The 22482-nt window shown below is 38.6% G+C and overlaps 1 protein-coding gene across 1 annotated transcript in view; it reads left to right on the top strand.

Annotated features, from left to right (window-relative positions):
* TUSC3 (tumor suppressor candidate 3) overlaps positions 1–22482 on the top strand; it is a 165644-nt gene that overhangs the window by 132366 nt on the left and 10796 nt on the right. The window contains exons 8-9 of the mRNA XM_042470466.1: positions 18256–18330; positions 21677–21767. Coding sequence (XP_042326400.1) covers positions 18256–18330; positions 21677–21767 — 166 coding nt within the window. The remainder of the gene's footprint in view (positions 1–18255; positions 18331–21676; positions 21768–22482) is intronic.

Raw genomic sequence — 22482 nt, forward strand, 5'->3', positions numbered from 1 at the left:
CATCTGTTAGTCCAGTATCCAGTTTCTATTAGTAGCCAACCGGATTGTCCTGGAAAGTGTTACAGGTGAGGCACAAAGGCAACAGTGATTTCCTTACTTTTTGCCTTCCTAGTAGCTGGTATTCAGAGATGCTGGAACCTGAAATTCTCTTTAGCTATTATGGCAGAAGAGACCTGACATCAATAATGTTTAGAATCACATTTCTCAATTTAAAGTCCAAAGTTTTTTGTGAACAAGCAGATATGGTAACTAACTACTATCATTATTTGCAACTGAACAGAGATGTTTTGCAGTTCAAGAACATATTTCAGAGTGGATAGGAAGCTTTGGAGGGTGGATCATCCCAATCTAATCCCTTTGAAAATAATAATTAAATAATTAATTCAGTAATTAAAAACCTGTTTCAGTATTTCTGATTCTTGATTTCATCCTGGATTGCTCCAACCGATATACGTAGGTCCTAATGGCTGCATTGCTGCCTTTTCCCCATGATACTTCACACATGACCAGTACTGAACTAGACTCATAGAAATCTGCCATGTAGATGCATTACTAGGGATAGCAATGCCTGTTAAATGTATAATCTGTTGCCAATATCGTGTCACTTGAAATGTACCACCCTGCTAGGGTTGCCATATCCCGGTTTCTGCCTTGCTGTTAACGTTTTTTAACCGCTTGTTAATGTCCTGGCCCAAGTTTGGAGCCAGTCCTGGATCCCACCTCCTCCTCCTCTGCCTCCTCCCCCACCGTTGACCCCTGCTGCGCTTTCAGCATGGCAGCGGTGACATGCAAAGCCTAGATGCCTTGCTAGGCCTCACTGGGATTGGGGGACTCAGGGTGGGGTCTGCACAGCCATCTGCGGTACAGGACCTCAGTCGGCCAGCTGGGCCCCAAGGAGGGAGGCCTCCATGAGAAGCCCTCTCCTCCAACGGTGGCAGAATCTGCTTCCTCAGATGCGTTTAATCTCAGAGGTGCTCCAAATCTATATGTCTTTTAACTTTATTGTTGTTGGTAACTGAAAGAAAGGAGTTGGCAGCATGAGCTTCCCTAGACTAAAGTCCGCTTCCTCAGATGCATTTAGTCTCAGAGGTGCAACAAGATCTTTGAATTCTACTTTCTCAGATGTATTTTATTATGTTTGTTGTTGTGTGCCTTCAAATTATTTCCAGAGAGGAGGAGCTGCATTTCAACCTTCTGTCCAGGAAGAATGTCAAAATCTTCTCCATTTTGAGCATGACTAAGAAGCATGGATTTATATTAATAGGTTTTTGGTTTTTTTAAAAAAAAATAAGGATTTATATTAATCTTTTTTAAAAAAAAATATTGTTTTTGGCTTTTAGTTGGTTGTGTCCTCCATCTTTCTTGAATGTCTTACATTTCAGGGGAAATTTTGTCTGCGTTTGTTCTACATGTTGGGCTAAATTTTGTGTTACATTTTTTCTCCGTGGTAGAGAATTTTGGTGGTAGAGGATTATGGCAACCCTACACCCTGCATGTCATTCATACCAAAATATTTTTTCTCTGTTCCCTGCTTCAATTATGTAGAGACATTCTGGAGTCCTTCAGTAGCATTAGTCTTGTTAGTTACAATACAATTTATTGAGTAGCCCAAGGGCCGTTTCAAAATACTAGTAACATAATAAAAAGCAGTATCACACAGCTATATATAAAATGTAAATACAGTGCACTAGGTGCAATAAACCTCCATACAATATAAATACATATGCATAACCTAAGCATGCACCAGAACCAGAACATGCACTACTTGTATACAGCTTATATGTATCTAAAAGATATACAATATGTGCTAAAGGATATACTAGAAAACAGATAAAATAAAATAGTTAACAATTAAACAGTAGTATGTAAGATAGTTACCATAGGGAATAAAACAGAATTAAAATTGGAATTGAAATGGGAGGCAAAAGTAACATAAAATATCCGTTGACATACATCAAATCTGTTCATCCCCCTTACAATTAACACCAATCATTCCAACATATCTAGATCTCAACAGCGATGCTTTATGAAGGAACCGAGCTGTAGCAATAGAGATTTTTGAATCTTGTCCACTCATAAAGTATGATGTTCTGATGTGGGTATCCCAGTATATTGTTCGTTTAATATAGGGATGAAGATATTGATCCCTTTCTGCTTGGTACAAATTACAACTAAACAAAATGTGTGCTAGATCCTCAATTTCATGATCCCCACAAATACAAATTCGTTCGTTATAAGGGATACCCTGGAATCTTCCATGTCTTACCATGGTATCAAGTTGGTCGAATCTTGCTCGGGTAAATGCCTCTCTGAGATGTTTAGGGATCTGTATTTTTAGATAAGATGGCATTTGAAAGGACCGTTTGTATTGGCTCAACCATTTTAAATTGCCTACCCTACTGAGTGTGGCTATGTCTTCTTGAGCCGCAATGTCCAAAATTCTCTGTCTTGCACCCTTTCTTGCTTGATCATTCATAGTACAAGCTACAGGGAGGCCACAGCTCTTTATAAAGATTAACAGTTGCCAGGACCATGCAGATTGCAATTGAGAGTGCAACTGTTCTAATAAGCATAGTCTAGGAAGTCTGTTTGGCTCCATTTCATTAATTTTACACCAGTAATTGAGCACTCTGATTTTAGCTTGAGAGCAGATAGAATAAATTTCTAATTCCGCTCTCACAGCAGCTGCTGAGGTCCTTTTATCTACTCCTAGGATACTTCTCAGATGTTGAGACTGGGCTAGTTCTGCTACTGTGGTGGAATTTAGACCCCATACTTCTGCTGCATATAAAAGCATAGGTGTAACCTTAGCTTTGTATACATTAATTATTGGGGCTAGGGAGCCTGGGTACTTGTTGACTTTTAGTTTAAGAATGAGATTCATACGTGCCTTTAGTCTTGTTGCAGTAACTAGTAGCAGTTACTAGGGCTAGTCCACTTTAGCATGCTGGTATCTTATCTCTCAAGAAACAAGTGGCATAGCATTGCATATGATTATACAAGGACGTGGAGGAGAAGTTTAGATGCTACTCCCCATGCATAAATCATTTCAGTAGCACAGGCTTCTAATATCCCTTTTGTTTTCTTGACAACATTCTTGCTTAAGACAGTTCTCAGGTAGTGCAGAATTAAGTCTGTAAACGTACTCATAAGAGGCTGTCAAAGCCTGCTGCCATAAGCTTACAGGGATTGCCCTCCTGCTCCTCCTGCCGCTTCCATCTAGCAGGTTTTCTACAGTATTGAACATTATGCCTGTCTCATTTACATCAAAGCAAATCCAGGGTAATTCTGTCAAAGTGTATTCATTTAGGCCTGTCTAAAGCTTGCTTAAGGGATAACAAGGCTCACTAAGTCAGTTTTCTCTTGCACAGCAACATTTTGCAAGGTAAACTTGCCAAAAATGTGGCTTGTCTTCCCAGAAATGATATAGATTGGCTTCTGTCTGCATATTTCTTTACATGCGGATGCGGTGCATCTGAGGACAGGTATTTTCAGGGGAAGAAAAATTAATGCTGAATGTAGTTTGAGAATTGTTTTTTTAGATTTCAATCGCTTTTAATCTGTCATTATAACAGCAGCGCAGTGCCATTTTTCCTCAACATCTGTTCTCATTTATCTTAACCTAGCAAAGCTCTGTTTTCTTTCCTAAGAGCAACAGTACCTTGTTATCAGGTTCAATTGAAAATGAAGCTTTATGTTCTGTAAACATATTTCTCACTAGCTCAGTTAGACAATCATTGCCTGAAGGTACTGTATGTAATTTTCAGAAATAATAGTTTCTGGTTTTAGGCAGGCTTGAATCAATATTACGGTTGCCTTGAGGATCTCTCCTTTTGAGTGTGTGTGTGTGTGTGTGTGTGTGTGTGTGTGTGTGTGTGTGAAATCATCAGTAAATCATGCCAGAAGGTGAAATTCACTTGAGATGGACTAAAGAACTTTAAATACAAGAGAACTGACCAATAGAAGTAAGTTTAAATAGATTCATGTAAGCTAAATCCACTTTTCTTTTGGTACACCAGTATGAAATGATATTTGTTTGGCAATGGCTGTGTTCTAGAAGTTTTACAAAGGGGTGATGTAAAGTTCTTGGCCTGACCCACTTCCAAAATCTGAGCATAGTTTATTCATGGTAACTTGAAAGAGTGTTCTTTTGAATTGTAAACTGCCAATTTGCAGGATCATAGCTCTAATATCTGAATTATATCAGATAGAACCATGTCAAGCGTAGAATTTTGAAGTGCTGAACTCTGGGCCATCATGAAATTCCTGTTCCTGCAGAAGAAAACTCCAAAGGAAATCCATGAGTGTATGATGTAAACATTGAGTGACAAATGCCTGTCATACTCAACTGTGAAAAAATGGTGTGCCAACTTTCAGCATGAGATTTTGAAATTGAAGATGCAGCAAGGTGCAGGAGGCCTTCAACAGTGTCATCTCCTGATTTGTTGAACGTGCTCATGACCTGATTTGAGCAGATCAGCAAATCTCAGCTAATACATCAGGAACAGATTGGGTTTATCATTCATGAGTAGTTGACTATGCAGAAACTTTCAGCCAAGTAGGTACCAAAATGTTTGAAAGCTGTCCAGAAAAAAAATTAAATGAATTTACTTTGCAGCATTCATTTATGCAGCATTTAAGCAATCAAGTCAAAGGGGGGGGGGGGGTTGTTGTTGTAACAACTCATCACCATTGATGGGACATGGTTACATCACAATGATCCAGCGACCAAAGAATAGTCTTTGCAGTGGCAGCACTCGTGTTTCCCATAGCCAAAGAAATTCAAGACTCAAAGGTGAGCAAGAAAGTTTTTCGGGACAAGGAAGGTATTTTGATGACTGACCATTTTCAGAAGAGCCAAACAGTTAATGCAGAATACCAGTATACCTTTTTGCTGTTAACTTTCCAGTTAAAGTAGGCATTGGATGAAAAACAGTGGTCCCATACAGACAGGCCAAAATAAAGCTGCTTCGGGTCACTTTGGAGGTATGCTGTTTAAAAGATGCATGTGTCCTAAGAGTCCGGAACCTGCGCCAAGGCCACGCTCCAGTCCTTAGGAATGCAGTGTGGCTTTGGCATGGCCTCTGGACTCTTAGAATACATGCATCATGTAAACAGCATACCTCCAAAGTGACCCGAAGCAGCTTTATTTTGGCCTGTCTGTATAGGGCCAGTGTTCTCTTTTTGCTGGACAATGAATCTGTTCACAGGGTTGGCAAGACAATTAATGTTTTGAAGACTTTAGAGTGCTTAGACCATTCACCCTACTCACCAGAGCTGTTTCTGTTTCCAAACCTTAAAGAGAGTTTGAAAAGGGGGAAATTTTCAAATAATTTAGAGGTGATAGCAGGTGCAGACCATTATTTCAATGACCAGACATTCATTCATTCATTCATTCATTCATTGGAAGATTTGAAAGAAACTTGAGAAATGATGTGACAAGTGTGTCAAATTTTGGGGTGAATATTTGGACTAGCATGAAAGTTTCATGACTCAGCCTAGGTCTTTACCTTCTTAGTCAGCCAAGTGCTTTTTAGCCCTCCCCTCACAACTTTAGTATTCACAACCTGAATTTCAAATGCATATAAATAAAATAAACTGTCTCCATCTATAATAATTGAAGCCAACAGTTGAATTTTGAACCAAGCCCAAAGAGCATTAAAGCTGAATGTAGAGCTGCCATATTTGTTTTTGTTTTATTTTTCTCTATAGGTAATATTATCTTCCAAAGAACAATGCTTTAAAACAGGTTTAAATAAATAAATAAAACTTTTATTTATATCCCGCTCTTCTGTAGCAAGACAATAAGAGTGGCTCACACTAAAACGTCCACATACAATATAATACATAAAATTACAATATCGCCCCCTAAAAAAGAATTAATATCTTACAATTAAAAGAGTTTTAAAATCAATTTATAATAAAGATAACATTGGCAGGGTGGTAGTAAATACATTGTGTGAGGGGGTAATCAATCTGTGGCCGGGGAATTTATCCGGGAAAGGCCTGCCTGAAGAGATCTATCTTGACAGCTTTTTTGAAGCTGTCTAAGGCGGGTTACAGACCGCCTTAGGACGTCCCATTTTGAAAAAGGGGCATCTCTTCCAGATGCCCCTTATCCTGTTACGGACAGAGTCCGTAACAAATGGCGGCGGCCATTCCACATGGTCACCGCCATTTTGACGTAGCGGATGCTCTGCGTCCGCACGTCATGGCCCGGAAGTGACGCCGTGAGTGCGCGCTTTGGCACTTGCGGCGTCTCTTCCGGGTTGCTGGAAGGAGCACGATTTTCATGCTTCTTTGCAGCGCGGAGGAGTCGCGCAGTTTGGCTGCTGCGACTCCTCCGTGCTGCAACTGGCAGCGGCCTGAGACCGCCCCTTTTGGGCGGTCTGTAATGGGCCACAGTTGGTAATTTGATGGATCTCATCTGGCGGGCCGTTCCATAGCCTGGGAGCAGTTGCAGTTGCAGCCTTTAAAGACCAGATTAACTGCAACCTCCCAGAGGACCTGAGCGTGCAAGGTAGATTGTATGGAAGTAGATGAACATAAACACACTGATGTGCCTCTTATTTTTTTTTTTAATTTCTACTTTCAAAAGGCCTCTTGTGACTTCTAATTATGGGGGAGGTTTGACACCGTTTTGTCCCCCAGACTTGTTTTAGCCTCAGAAAGTTTTGTTTTGTTTTAAAATCAAAGGCAACACTTCTGGTTTTGTAAAAAGCCCCAAGGCCTATACCAAGTTGAAGACAAAAATATGGCAGGATTGTCCCCTATGCCAGCTGAAAAGAATTTGTTTATTTATATATTTATTTAATTTATATCCTGCCTTTTTCCCACCATGGATACAAGAGGGTGTACATACTTAAAAAGTACAATACATTTTTAAAAAATGAACAAGGGTTCTTTTAAGGTTGTTGTTGTTGTTGTTGTTGTTGTTGTTGGGTCAGGGTCGGATATCAGAAGAACTCTTATGAGGCAAGCTTCACCCATTCCTGTGCTAAACTATATTCCCTTGGGAGAAAATTCCTCCTGTAAGAAAAAAAGCTAATATGTCAGGAGAAATGATTTCATTAAGGTATAGCTGAGATTCACAGTAAAACCCAGTATTAGTTTGCTATGTGACAGAGTCTGCCTGTTAGTGACCTCTCCTTGTAATCTCTAATGGTGCTACCTAGCAAGAGCTTTGGAGTTCTTACTGCTGTTGCAGCATTGTTGTTGTGTGCCTTCATGTCATTTCTGACTTACAGTGATCTAAACCGTATCACAGGGTTTTCTTGGCAAGTTTCTTCAGAGGGAGTTTGTCATTACTATTTTTGAGGCTGGAAGTGTATAACTTTCACAGGGTCACCTGTTGGGTTTCATGGCCAAGTGGAGATTTGAACCTTGTTCTCCAGAGTCCATACTCCAATGCTCAAACTACTACACCACTCTGGCTTTCATACTTGACACAAATAATCAAGTCCTGTTTTGCAATCACACGATGGAATTCAGATTGGGAAGGCTTTTCCCATTCCCACTCACTCTTTATCTGTTAGCCTTTCCATTCTGATTCCTTGCTAATGCCTCTCTTGCCCTACACAGCATATGCACCCATTTTGCTATAAATCGAGTAATATTTCTTCATTCTGCCAACAGCATGTATCAAATTTGCTGCACATTTTACTCTAAGCTTTTCACAATGCTTGTTTCAGTTTTCTAGCACCAGAATGCTGAAGATTAGCAACTGTAATTTGTGCTGTTTTCATATTCAGTGTTGCAATAACATCCCACTTAAGGGGTCTCAAGTAATAAATATTTTCTTTATCAAAAGACTTTTCCATTTTTAGCGATGCATTTACTTGTATAGCAAGTGATAAATCTGAAGGTCATTGTTATGGGGATTTACAATAACCTGCAGGGTTTTCACTCCTCATCATTCATTCTTCTCTAAAACATATTAAATGCAGATAAAATGTTGGTAACGAGGCTACTAAAGCAGTTTTCTAATTAGATGTTTTAAGGTCAGTTTTAACATGGCATCTTCTTGCTCTGTAGGCCAGGCTTGAAGAGTTTCTATGTATAACATTAATTCATGGTTTAGCACCATTGATGTTCTTAGCACTTTACCTACTAACAAAGGTAAACAGGGAGAATAGATTATTTTCTGACATGAGAAGCTAATAATCTTAGTCTTAGCTGGGAGATCTCCAAAAGAAGGAGATAATGCAGGAAGAGGAATGTTCAGGGTGATGAGATGACTATGAGGAAATATGGGTATGATTTCCTGCAACCTGCTTCACTCCAGATGTTCTGGACTATTTTTGACTCCCATGAATCCCAGTCAATATCGTCATTAGTGTTTCTGGTTGGGGATAATGGTTTTTGTACTCCAGTACATTAGAAATGTGTTGATGGGGTGCAAATATGTCCTTTTGCAGTTAGAAAGAAGAGCTAAAGTGTCAAGGTAGGAGCTCCACAAAGGCAGGCTTTCAGAATAAACTTGGAAGGGTGGGAGAAAAGTATCACAACGTAAATGGTTTAGAATCCTGTTTGAAATATAAGGCAGTTTTTATTGTATTTTATTTCTATTTATTTATTTCATTTCTAATGTCATAATATGACATAAGACAGGACAACCAGACCAATTAGGCAATAGAACAGAAAGAAGAAGTAAAGTAATTTATAAGAGACATGGGTATCACCTTTTCTTTACAAACTCCTAAACTTGTTTTACTGTATGCCTGTGTTCTACTACTCTAAAGTAAACCCAGATTGCTTATTTTTTTTCAGAGAACAAATCAATGTTTCATCTGATGTCTTGGGTTGTTTGAGTTGGTTTCTTTCTTTGAAAAAAGTAGAATTGTATATCAGTGTTTCAACTTTTATTTGGTGTTCTCCTTTTCAAGCTTTTCAAAACCTATTTTCTCAAACCAGTGTGATTGGCACCTTTCTTAGTAGCTCAGGTGTTATCTCTCTGAAAAGGAAAGATCTGAAAGTCAGTGATCTGTCATCCAGTCAGCTGTAGTTCCGTACTCTGCTTGTTGTACTTGGTCTGGGCTGAAATGGATTTAAAAATTTTACCTTCACGGATCTAATGATTTTAGATAGAATGTCAGTTCTCAGAAGCAAAGCTCATCAAAAATAGTCAAGCATCATAAGAACTTGCCTTTGGGGATTTATTTTAAAAACAATAAACCTGCATCTTTCAAGTGTTTGATATTCCTATTGGAATTATGTGCTCAGAGTGGAATTATGTACTCACATTGGTTCTGATAATTCCACTCTTCTAAATAACTGAATAACATATTCCATTTTTAAAAAAGAAAATAATGCTGCTTCAAGTGAATTCCTTGAAATTCCTGTGAGCACTAATATTTATTTGCCTCTTTTTGGACACAGGAATATGTTATTTTATAGCCTTGGAAAGATCATATTAGCTATCTCAAAGAGATAATAAGAATGACTGCTTGGAAAAAATGAGAAAGCAGATGAAAAAGTTGGATGCACAGAAATATTGATAGAATCATAGAGTGAGGGTTTGGGGATTTCCAAACATATCCATGATGCCCCAAATATATAGCAAGGAATGGATACAGCTTGCAAAGAGAAATAGGTCATTGGAAAAGAGCTTGTTCTGTAAGTCACCTTGAGTCCCACTCTTGGGAAAAAGGCAAGATAGAGATAAAGTGATTGGTTTACTGATTGACTGAATGAGGTTTAGAGTAGCATGCGGCCCAAGTACAATTGTCATCCATGCTTGTCTTAACCCATTCTAGACCCAGGAGGGACTGGAGTCCTTTTGACAACAATCTACCTTGCCAGCACAAAACATACAAGGTGGACTGATTGGGGAACCAACTGTTTTAGGCCTAATTTGCCCATATTGATGGGAAGGCCTGATCAATTTAAGCTTTTCACACTTTTCTGTTCACATTTGATGTCATTTACTGTCACCAGCAGTGGTAACAGTGGTCCATTCATGTATTAATATTTGTACACAAGGGACATATATCTGAGGTGAGCATGTTGCTCACAATGTAATACATATGCCAGGATATATGGTAAATAATAATAATAATAATAATAATAATAATAATAATAATAATAATATTTATTTGTATACTGCCCTGTGGCGAACCAATCCGGGCGGTTGACAACAGTAAATATAACAAGAGTAAAATATAAAATTAAAAACATTATAATCCCTCCCCTCCTTAAGAAAGTATTAAAAAATGAGAGATTAAAAAACACAATATCAAAACATAAAACATAATTAAAACAAATTAGAAACCCTGGTGTCCCTCTGGAGATCCTCGACCATCACTAAAGATGGGGCCACGAGAGGAAAAAGGGGATCAGGGAGCCCAGGCCGGGATGGTTAATCTGGAAAGGCCTGCCGGAAGAGATCCGTCTTGACAGCTTTTTTAAAGCTGTCTAATGATGTCAACTGATGGATCTCATCCGGCAGGTCGTTCCAGAGTTTGGGGGCGACAGCATTTGAGCATGACTAAGCATGTGTAGAAAGTGCACTATTAGAGCTTCTTGTTGCATCAGTGGCTTTGTTTAACTCCCTGAAAAGCTTCCACTTATGTGGTTTCATTTGCATAATGCATAATGCACAAATATTTCACTTTCCAAGGGGGATATGTTACTTGTTCATGTAAACATGCTACAGGGCAAAATTATATGGCTGGATGTTATTTGTAAGTGACATGAGAGCAAATATAAGAGAAGTGACAACTGCTTCAATCCACATTCATGCAAAGGGGCACTACTGGCAGTATATTAACCTATAATAGTTGGGTTGAGTGTCACTGAGTGCTATTATTGATTAGTTGTGGCTATTGATTTACATTCTTCCTTAACCATGAACTTGTTTTTTTGGCCTTTGAAAAATTGCATTTGGTGTTAAGCCTCATGTCTCTGATTTTAAGTCTCAGGTCCCTGATTTTATACATTTGGAATGATACATACTATCATGACTAAGCTGTCGTATAAATAGAATGCATCTACACTGTACTCAAACTGTATTATTTCTACAGCGCAAATGAACCCTATAAGAGAAATTATGCTGCATTTCACATGTGCTTTTGTTCTGTAATCAAGAATAATTCAGTATGCTACTTGAATTATGTTTTGTGTCTTTCTGCCAGAAGGGAATATTACTATGCATTTCAAACAAATTGCACATAAACACATGTCAACTACTGAGCATAGTCCTTACACAGAAATTTGGGTTTTCCACCCATATACAGTGGAGCTGACAAAGGCTTCAGTGTGTTTCTGTATGTGCAGCTTCCTCTGTTATGGAGAGCCTTCTTTCTCCCTTTCAGCACCATAGAATTCTCAATTACATACAGAGTTGTTTAAGCACCTTCAAGAGGCAGGCTTTAGATGTGCTTTGAAATGCATATACTGCACAAGTGTTTGGTGGGATTGGAGAGAATCGGAATCTTTATGTATGTTTCCCTTACAATTATAACTGCATGGGATCATTCTTATGAATACTAGAATAGTAAGTCATAGAGTTGGGGAAAAGAATAGAGGTTAACCTTTCCAATTTCTTGCCATTATAAGAAATCCATTACTGAGTCATCTCTGAAAAGGGGTAATTTAACCTCTACTTTAGTACTAGCGAAGAAAAGTCTACCACAGACCAAGGCAGTCCATTCTATTTTTGAGCAGTTTTTACCATCAAGATGTTATTTCCAATGTTCCTTTTCCTTGTTTCAGTCCATTAATTCAAATCCTATCCTTTGGAACAAAAGGAAAAAAATGCTCCAGCATCTATGTGGCACAGTCACATATCAGAAGACTAAACATAGTTCCTTCAACTTTTTCTCATAGGAATTGGTCTCAGGCTCCACTCTTCATCACCCAGCTAGATATATTACTTTTCCTTTCTTTTTCCTCATCTGCCTAGTTTAGATATAGGTCAGATTCTTTCCTATGCTATATTCTTTTTGATTTTATGTTAATAGATCATGCCAACAAAACACAGAGTAATAGATTGCTCTCCAACACCATCCTAGGCATTTTATAATCCAAATATGAATTATGTCAGAGTGTCTGAAAAAGTCATATTAAATCAATGGTTTTCAACCTTTGGTCATCCAGGGTGGTTGTTGGGGATTTTTTTTTGGGGGGGGGGGTATTTTGTTGTTGTTATTGTTGTTTTGTTTTTGTTTTGTTTTGTTTTACTTTCCTCATCACTGGCCATACTGGCTGATGCTTCTGGGCTTTGAAATCCAAAACATCTGGAGGACCAGAAAATGAGAACCACTGAATCACATATGACTTTTCTAAAAAAGGAATTGTTGTAAGCCTGATAACCAGTATGCAAACATAATTGTTTGTGCAGTGACTGCTTTTAAAAGGTAACAATGGCCTGTTACAGACAGCCCAAATAAAGCTGCTTCGAGTCACAGTGGAGGTATGGTGTTTCAATGATGCATGCATCCTAAGAGTCCAGAAGTTGCACCAAAGCCATGCTCCAGCCCTAAGGACTGGAGTGTGGCTTTGGTGTGGCTTCTGGACTCTTAGGATACATGCATCATTGAAACACCATACCTCCACTGTGACTCGAAGCAGCTTTATTTGGGCTGTCTGTAACAGGCCAATATGAAAGCTACTCTATATAGTGTACCCTTGTTACCCCAAGTGCTCCATACCATGCCCATCCTCTTGATATTTCAGTAGTGTGCAGAGAACCACCATCCCATCAAAAGGACTGATCTGAGATCTTAAAGACTAGGGAGGAACAGCACGCTTGCTACCCAGTAGACTGTGCCCTTGAATCAGGCTTAAGGGCACTTGAGTTGAGGACAAATCAGAATTTCAGGGAACAGCTCAGAAGATGAGAAGGCATTGCGCAGAAACAAGTTCCAATAAACTGATCCTGTAATGCATTATGCTGTGTAGTGGCAGGGAAATTTTAAATGCTGTAATGAAAAGTTATAGAAAGGCTTCCCATTAGTATTTAGCATGTCTATTTGATGTATCTCTCTTACAACACAAAGTGCATTGGTTAATTGATACCCCAGTACCATTTCTCTGTCTTTATTAAGAATCTCCATCACTCTCTTTAAGAAGAAGGTGTTACTTGTATTAGATCAGAAGGTTCAAAAGGTAGTTGTTTCACAGGAGTCTTCCAATTCTGTTATGTTTCTAGACAGTATGCTTCAGTTGCAATTACAGTCTTTTAGGGACTTTGCCACTTTCACCTGAGTTGTGGCAAAACCCAGAACTGGGAGGAAGACAAGTTCTGAAGTTCCACAGCAGGGAATATTCAGGTTCTGTGTGCTTTGACTGTACAGAATGGTGTGGCTCCCTTCTTCACTGTGCTCCCAGTGTAGTATATAAAGGAGTCACAGCACGGCTGTGGAGCCAGAGGTTTTATATCTCAGGCTGCAAAGATGTCATCTACTCAGCTGCTTCAGTCAGAAAGTATAGTAAGCTTAACCATCAGGGTGCTTTTGTCCCGTTTTTGGCAAGTACGGATCATGTGCTAATCATGTTAGGGTAAGGACTGAATGATAGGTCAGTTTTCCTGTGGAGACCAGATTGACAGGTTGCTTTGGCTGCTGCTTTCGGCTTGCTTTTACTCATATAAAATGGCATGAGCTTGAAGAGATTCAGCATGGAAGTTACTGTGTGTGTTGTGTGCCTTCAAATCGTTTCTGACTTAAGGCGACCTGTCTTGGGGTTTTCTTGGCATGATTTGTTCAGAGGAGCTTTCCCATTGCATTCCCCTGAGGCTGAGAGCATGCCACTTACTCAAGGTCACCCAGTGGGGTTTCATGGCTGAACAGGGAATCAAACCCTGTTTTCCAGAGTCATAATCCAACACGCAAACAACTATGCTCTCTTACCCATGAAAGTTACTACTGGCTCTTAACTTTTGACATTCCACGACAACCACTACAGGCGTTTCCTCTCTGAGAGACTGTGCTGAAGGGAGGATTATGCAACCATTGGGAACCTAAAAGTGTTGGGAAGCTGGCAGCATTCTTTGCCTCATTGGCCATGCTTGCAGGCACTGACCTCTTCCATGGTGCCAGGGTTTGACAAATGTTGGTAATTATTGCCCTATGAATAAATGAATTCAATAAATAATGGCTTGGGTTAGATTTGGAGCCATTGTGAAGCTTTAGATTTTGCCTTACACTCATTTTCTAAAAATTAAAATGGATACTTGAGTGGCCAACATGAGCCAGTGACCTTTTATTTATTTATACATTTGTAATTTATTTGCTCATGATACCTTGGCTCAGATGTAGCATCTGGTTTTTCAGTGAGATTTTACTTTTTCAATTTTCCAGCTGAGTTACCTGAAGGACAAGGAGGCCAGTTGTCTACCTGTTCACATACAATGAGTGAGCGACTTACCCAGTTTTATTTTTATGCCTTACAAATAATAAATAATAATAATAATAATGCATGACCACATGTGCCAGTGTCCCTTACATTCCTGAAGGTCATTTTCTTTAGTCTTTGATTTTGAATAAATAAGTACCTTTGATTTTAAACAGGTGTGTCCTCCATCATAGCTTGGAGCTTCCTTACATTTCAGGGGGAAAGCAGCCATCTTGATGGCCCATGCATTTCATACTCGAGGAAGCAGGTGGGGTGGGAGGATGTGCCCCAAGATTCCTCCCAGATATATGAGGTTTGTTTAATTACTTTCTGATATCTCCAGGGGGGAAAAATGGATTCTTCCAATGCTCTGTTGTTTTTACTGTTATTTCTGAATTTTGTATGGCTGCTGTAGTTTCTTGGAGATCTCAGTTCTTTCATGTCTTTGTCCCCCAGCCCCATCTACATTATGAATGTGCATGTGTACGCAGAGTGAAAAAATAAATGGCCACAAAATGTGGTTTGCACATACAGCTGTATTAAGATGTAATGCATACAGTTGCTCCTCACCTAAAACAATGCACAAAAGGACCTTGTTGCATTTGTACATATGTTTGCTTCTAGTTTCCTTTCTTTCTTTGCAGTGATTTATCAGTGCACAGCTAAACACAGTGGCAATGTATAATAGAAAAGAAAAGATCCAAAGAATTAAAAACTGCTGCAAAACAGTACTTAAATTTTGATTCCAAATTTTTTGCCAGATTCTTCTAGCTAAGGTAAAATTCAGAAACACGGGAAACCCAGAGAACAAGCAAAGTATGAAGTAGAGAAAAGCATTTCATTTCATCAAGTGTATCACATTGCTAATTATTTTGTTTATTATATCTTACCATTCATGGGTAGGAGGAAACATTGACTTGATTCTCTGACCTAGCCACCTAAAATACCTTGGGGAAGGAAGCAGGGAGGTATAGATGCAGATGCCGCTATCAAATTTAAATAACAAAGGCAGGGAGAATAAAACCAAAAAAGTCCCATCATGACATGGGACAGCATGGGTTCTTATTAAAAATTAAAAGCATATCTATCTTGTGTTCCCTGTATGAGAAGCTCAGCTGATAACCATTCATGTTTTAGTTCTCGACTTATTCCAGGGATTATGAGCCCCCCCCCATCTTTTAAAACAAGAATAACAGCAAACAAGAGGAGACAAGCTCCACATGATCTAAGATGTCAACTGTTTATTTTGAATAAACAGTTGAGCACATGGAGCTTGTCTCCTCTTCTTTGCTGCTTGGCTATGTGCTTTCAGTTCCTTACTACACTGTTCCACATACAAAACAAGAATAAGTCAAGAAGGTTGAACTGATTGTTTTTAAAAGTTTTGATAGACAGAAACACTGTCCCCAGTTAAGCAAGCAGTAGATGTTGAAAGATATTATTAAGAGTGCAGACAACTACAAAAGCCGTGATGACAAAAAAAAAGGTAAAGGTAGTCCCTTGACATGAATGTCATAACCGACAGTAGGGAGCGGTGCTCATCTCTGTTACTAAGCTGAAGAGCCAGCGTTGTCTGAAAATGACTCCAGTGGTCATGGGGTGAGCATGACTACACAGAACGTTGTTACCTTCCCACCAAAGTGATTCCTATTCACCTACTTATATTTGCATGCTTTCGAACTGCTAGGTTTGCAGAATCTGGGACTAGTGATGGAAGCTCACCCCATCTTGCAGCACTCAGGCCTCAAACTGCCAACCTTACAATTGTCAGAATTGGCGTCTTAACCACTAAGCCGCTGCATCCCTCTGTGATGAAAACCACCATTACCACTTGGGATTTATTGGTTATTGGAAAACTCAGTTAGAGATGGAAGCAAGCTTGTGATGCTCAGTTTACCTCAGTCTTTTGAGTGAAGGAAATATTACCATCCAGTAGGATAGATGTAAGCTTGATCTTGCCCTCTTGTTTGGACAAAATGAGGCCCTCCTTGGCAGAGAAGGTGGATTGCCTCCCAACTTGTGTTTTTAGCAGCTTCTAAAAATTGAAGGTGGCTATATAAGATTCAGCCTTACCTTATGTGGAGAACAAAACTTTGCCTTTTAAAGGGATTTTGTACTGGGCCTATGGATCCATGCAGTGGTGCACTCAAGGATGTGAGTAATTTGGGCTTTCATAGTTGGTATTTGTATAATATTTCATACCTTCCAAATGTCCTGATTTGGGCAGGGCTAGTTTCTATTGATCCTCTGTGGTCCCAATTTTTAAGCTGCTTTTAAAATGTCCCAGTTTCTCTCTGTTCCTCCCAGGTTCGTTCTTCATACTTAGCTTATTTCAATTTATGCAATCTGAGTTCAAAGTGCAAAAGTAGTGTGCATTCAGTTAAGGGGATAAGAGTGGAGACAGTGGAGTTTTCCCTTTCCCTGCAGACTCTTGAAAAAGCAAACTGCTACAACCTTTTGTGTTCTTCCACATTAATACGTTTTGCCATCCTGATCATGTTCTGATGTTGTTTGGCAACACATGTCCTGGTTTTCTTATGTGAAATGTTGGCAGGTATGAAGGTTTAAAAAACAACAACCTCAGATTCTACATCTATAAATGTATTGTGTATGTTTCATCATGGTACACTAGTGGTTTTGTTTTATTCTGGTAATCCTAAAATTTTAGTAGATTAGCCCCAAGCTTTTTTAACTCACTTATTTTCATTGAAGACAGTTAATCATATGTGTGACTTTCTCCCACTGCAATCAATGTGGCTTTTTAAATATATCTTCCTCGGAAGACGTGCCAATCCTGTCTTTTCACCCTGAAAAATCCCACACAGAAAGACAATAAAACATATTCAGTTTAGAAATTGGAAGGGTGACTTGTTTAATGTTTCTATCTTCACCTTTTCCAAGTCCTTGATGGACATATCTAGTCTCATATTATTAGCCATTGTAAAAATTATTAATAGGACATGATAAAAAAAAAATCCATAACACGCAAATATACCATTGAGTGTTTACAACAAAGGTAATGCTGAGTGGATAGTTTTTTTCCATTAGCTTGCATACAAACAATGCAATTTTTTAAAAAGTAGATTATCAAGTGACAGGGTTCTTTCTTCTCCCCCCTTCCCCTGAAAGCTAAAAATAGGTCCTATGATATATCAATCCCCTTGCATTGTTATATGCCCACTGCATGGAACAGATGTTAATTACAGTAGTAACAGTTGCCTTTCATGGATACTTTTTCAGGCAATTATGTGAACAGCTTAGGATCCTGGCAAATTAGTTAAAATTATTTTATCATTATGTGCTTGTTTGCATTTGTAAAAGCTAGCAATTAAGAGTCTAAAAATGGCTAGTGACTGAAAACACTTGCCGCTGCAATGATTTTACTCCATTCTTGTGGCATATTAGAGAGATACTATCCATCTCAGAAACAGTGGTTGAGAAACAGCATACTGCATGCTATCTAAATGGTTTAGTATGCATCACTTAATCAGAGAATTAATGTAATTATTTTTATGCACCCTGTATCTGTCTCCTGGTGACATTCATTTTGTACTACCAGAATTGCTACATGAGTTTTCAGGCATCTTGCAGGTCTGAGGACTTTACAATGCTTACCTCATGTAACAAAACACTATTAGTGTACTTGGATTCCTTAAATCTTTTGCTATTCTATTTTCATGATTTAGACAAATCTAAAAGCCACAGAAGTTACGGATAGAGTGTGGATGAAATGTAGGAAATATTTCTGTTTTAATTCTCCCTTTTCTCCTGACAGCTTTGCATATATTTACAATTCATAAACAGAATGTGCTTAATACTTTTTTAAAGGCCATAAAATCAGTACTTCCTAAGTTTAGAGATGCTTTGTGTTGGCGTTGAGAGATTTCTACATTTTCATTGTTTCCTTGACAGCAATAATAGATGCTGCTATCACCATGGGAATGGTTCTTTTGAATGAAGCTGCTACCTCCAAAGGAGATGTTGGTAAAAGGAGAAGTAAGTTCTTCAGTGTTCTGAGTCAAATCATCACAATTGTTTTGATGACATCCAAACATAACAACATCTACTTATGGCTTGCCTGAAAACTCAAACTTTTTAAGTGTGTGTTCAATTTTTCTAGTATTTCCAAATACATCTCTATATTCACCAATTCATGTGAATTATATATTTGTGATATAACAACATGAGCTTGGGATCCAAGGAGCCTCCTGAGTGATGGCCCTAGTGTTTGAAAAGCATTTCATCAAGTAAGTTAAAGAAGTGTTGCTTCATTGGTAGAAGAGATGAAAACAGTATTTCTTATTGTTCATTCCCATCAGGAAAAATAATATAGCAAGAACTTTGTGCTGTTTTCTCTCATTATTTGACATGATTCACCAATCCTTGTTGGAGGAAATGTATAAACATCTTCTTCGGCATATACAAAGTTCTTGCTATATTATTTTTCCTGATGGGAATTTTATCACATATCTTGGAAATTTTTTACTCTGTGCGTATGTGGAATAAGTCAATCTGCTCTTCTGGAACAGCTCTTCAACTAATCTGTGTTTTATTTTAACCCCAGCATCATTATTCTATCCTATGCCTTTTCCAAATCCTGCCGTAAAATGTCCATTCCCTTTGCATTCTCAGATATCTTCATGTTTTGTTTAACTGTTGTGAGATTCTGAACTGATACTGTGATCTCTTTGAACTGTTTCTCAGCAAGCTCTTTCAAACAATTCACTGTCTTGTAATCTCTAATTTTAACAAGACCAGTTTCTTCCGTTAATTCCCATTACTTTCTGTTATACATTTATTCAAATCTAAAATTAGCTTAGAGACCTCAGATATTAAGGCTTGAATTTTAATGAGCACAGGATCATTTTCATTAGGAAGAATCCTGGATAATTGTTGGGAATCTTCACAGTTCAAAACAGCACAATATTTACACATTGTTGTTTTGTGTTGAAAACATATTCTGCTCAGGAAAAAGCCTTTACTGTGCAGAAAATAATATTTCTACACAAATACTAGCAATGAGAGTGGGAGCAGTTTGGCTCATATATAAAGTGAACAGATATAAACATTGTAATATATATAATAAATATGTAATAATATATAAACATATGTATTGTGCTATATACAAATTAATTGGCTTCACTTGTCATGAAGTGGTTTGGGAAGGCCAGTTTGGTGGCGAGCGGGTACTTCAAAATTGCATTTCCATGGCAGTAGTAGTTTTTCTGTACTTAAAAAACATCATTTTTGCCCATTTCACAAGAAGCAGCATGAAAACACAGAGATTTGCTAAAATGGGGAAGTTATCAGTATCTCCACTTCAGAGATGGAGAACATAATCAAGAAGGAATTTCCACCAGCTCGTATTCCAGGGTAAAGAACAAGTAGTGACTGTCCTGGAACAAGGCATCTTCCAGCCCTGGGCAAGTTCAGTACCAATATAAGAAGAGTGTGCCATTGGGCTTTCTAGCTGACTCTGATAAAGGCAAACACAGGGAAGCCTGTGAAGCCATAAGGCCTTGCAAGAGAGAATTCATAATCTGAACCCCAGCCGTGTAACTGTGGGAGAGAAACCTCAGGGACTGGGGCTTTCAATAAAGCATCTTTGAACACAGTGTTGCTGTGTGAAGTCATGGATTTAATGCTCCCCCTCTTTCAGGAGACCATAATCTATTCTTCTCCACCCCTGCCCAATAAACAAGCAGATTTAACCGAAGTGAAACAAAAACACAGAGAAAAAGCAATCTTCTATAGTCAAAGAGGGTGCTTGAATCAGTGATGCTGTAACCTGACATTTTCTGTAGTGTGCCACATGAACTGTTGTAGCCAAAAAGTTTTAGCATTCACTGAGTGTACCCCCATTGTCTGTTAATTAAGGAGGGGGGGTTCTGGTCTTCTAGATATTTTTGTACTGCAACTACCATCAGCTTAATGCTGAACAGGCAGTGGTGAAAGATGATGAGAGAGATGGCAGTGGTGAGAAAGGATGTTGTAGTGGCAGTCCAACAGTTCTGGAGGTCCAAGATTTCCCTACTTCTGTCATCCGTCTTTAAAATGTTCTTGTAACTAGGAGCGACCAAGGAAACTGAAAGCTGTAAAACAAATTATAATAGGGCCTACACATCACTGTATTAACAGCTGTTCTCAAAGTATATTGAAAAGGTGTGCATGCTGGAAGGAGCTGAATCTGGATTTTGAACCTGGCATGCACTGTAGAAACTTTAATCCTTGCTTGCAGTTGCAATCGCACTCTGAATTTGAATCTGGGACCATACAAACTGTTAAATTGCTGCATGGAGCTTATTTCCCATTGGAAAATAGCAGATGCAAAGATTCAAACCAGATTAGTGCTGCAGGAAGCAAAGTGGCTTTAAACTCTTCAAACCCATCCCACACACTTACAGAATCCCAATATCTATTGCTTGACCCAGACATACAAGTTACTATTTTAAAATCCAATCACCTAATTGCTAATTCTGTAGCTGGTATTCTGTATATAGTGCAGCCTTCAGTTTCATTAGAACTGAGTTGATCACTTCCTTTCTTCTTGCATAGGATAAGATCTGAATACCATAAATTTGACCATCTGTGGTAATAGGCAATTAAGATGTAGTTGTGGTTTTTTTTTTTTTTTCCTGCCAACAGGTCTGTCACATACTTGAAATAATGTTGTCTGAAATGTGTAATTCCAAGTTGATTTTTTCCTCTAGCAAAGTCTCGGTATCATGAAATGCTTGCTATCTTGGCACCTTCTGTTCCTTTTTTTAAAAAAAAAAACACACCCTTGTCATTTATGAAAACAAGAAAGGCAATCTGAAGTTGTTCTAAAAAAAAATTATAATGTTACCTCAGATAATATAAGGGGAGTGCTTTGAGATACAATCATACCATCTCAACTGCCAGTTTGACAGGAACAGTTCCAATTAATCCTCAATCATCCCACTTTTTCAGACGTTTTCAAATGTCCCAGTTTCTCTCTCTTCCTCCTAGTTTCTCCCTTTTTTCAGTTGGTATAAAGTGAGTGCAAAGTTCAAAAATAGTTTGCTCACAGTTAACTCAGTAAATGGAGGAGACAGGGGAAGCAGAATCTTGTCCTTCAGCCTAGGCTCAGACAAAAGCTAACTGCTGTGGACTTTCCTGGCAAATGTTATTAGTTATTCATTAATAACTTTTACCATCCTGCCCACACTCTGATGTTGCTTGGACACATGCATCTTGCTTTTCATCTATGAAGTGTTGGGGAATATGCAACCTAGCTTACTTTATATTAAGGAAGTGACTGTTTTTAAATCAGTATCATAACCTTTGGAGAAAATCTTATATATTGAATTTTCCCTCCTAGTAATATGCCTGGTGGGACTGGGTCTCGTTGTTTTCTTCTTCAGCTTCTTGCTGTCCATATTCCGCTCCAAATACCATGGATATCCATACAGGTAGGCCACAAATAACATAACTCTCAATTAAAGTAATTATTGCTACAGTTACCTTTCCCCTCTGTTTGGCTGTCATTTATGAACCCTTGACCAAATAACCTGTGCTTGCATCTAATGGGTTTGTTGGTATTATCACTTTCACACATGTCAGCATTGCACTTTAGCCTTTGCAAGGTAGTTCTGTGTGCCCCACTAAAACAACACTAGCATTGTACAGCCCACATATTAGTTGAAACAATAGCAATAGCAAGTACATTTCTATACCGCTTGTCAGTGACCTATTACTCCCTAAGGGGTTTACAACGTGTAAGTGTGTTGGCTTACTTACAGTAAGCTTAATGCAGTGGTTCTCAACCTTTGGTCCTCTGCATATTTGAGATTCAAATCCAAGAATCCCTATGGTTGCTGGAGCTTTAGACAACTGAATTATATTTCTGAGAGGCCAGAGATTGATAACTACTTCTGTAGTGTATGAAAGAACATTTGAAAAGAGGGACCTTGAGTTGGAAATTACACCATATAAGAATAAGACTAATGATGAAGAAATTTGTTTCCTTTTGTTAATCATTCTAGATAAAGAGATCTCAGGGATGAAGTTTTCCTACTTAGGCGTAAAATGGAAAACAGGATTCCCTATATTGGTGCCCTCTTTGCAAACTGAGTCTTGAATGAAATACACATGGGATTTTGTTGTCATTTGTTGTTAGAGTGCCCA

The sequence above is a fragment of the Sceloporus undulatus genome, chromosome 5 (assembly GCF_019175285.1).
Source record: "Sceloporus undulatus isolate JIND9_A2432 ecotype Alabama chromosome 5, SceUnd_v1.1, whole genome shotgun sequence".
NCBI classification, from domain to species: Eukaryota; Metazoa; Chordata; class Lepidosauria; order Squamata; family Phrynosomatidae; genus Sceloporus; species Sceloporus undulatus.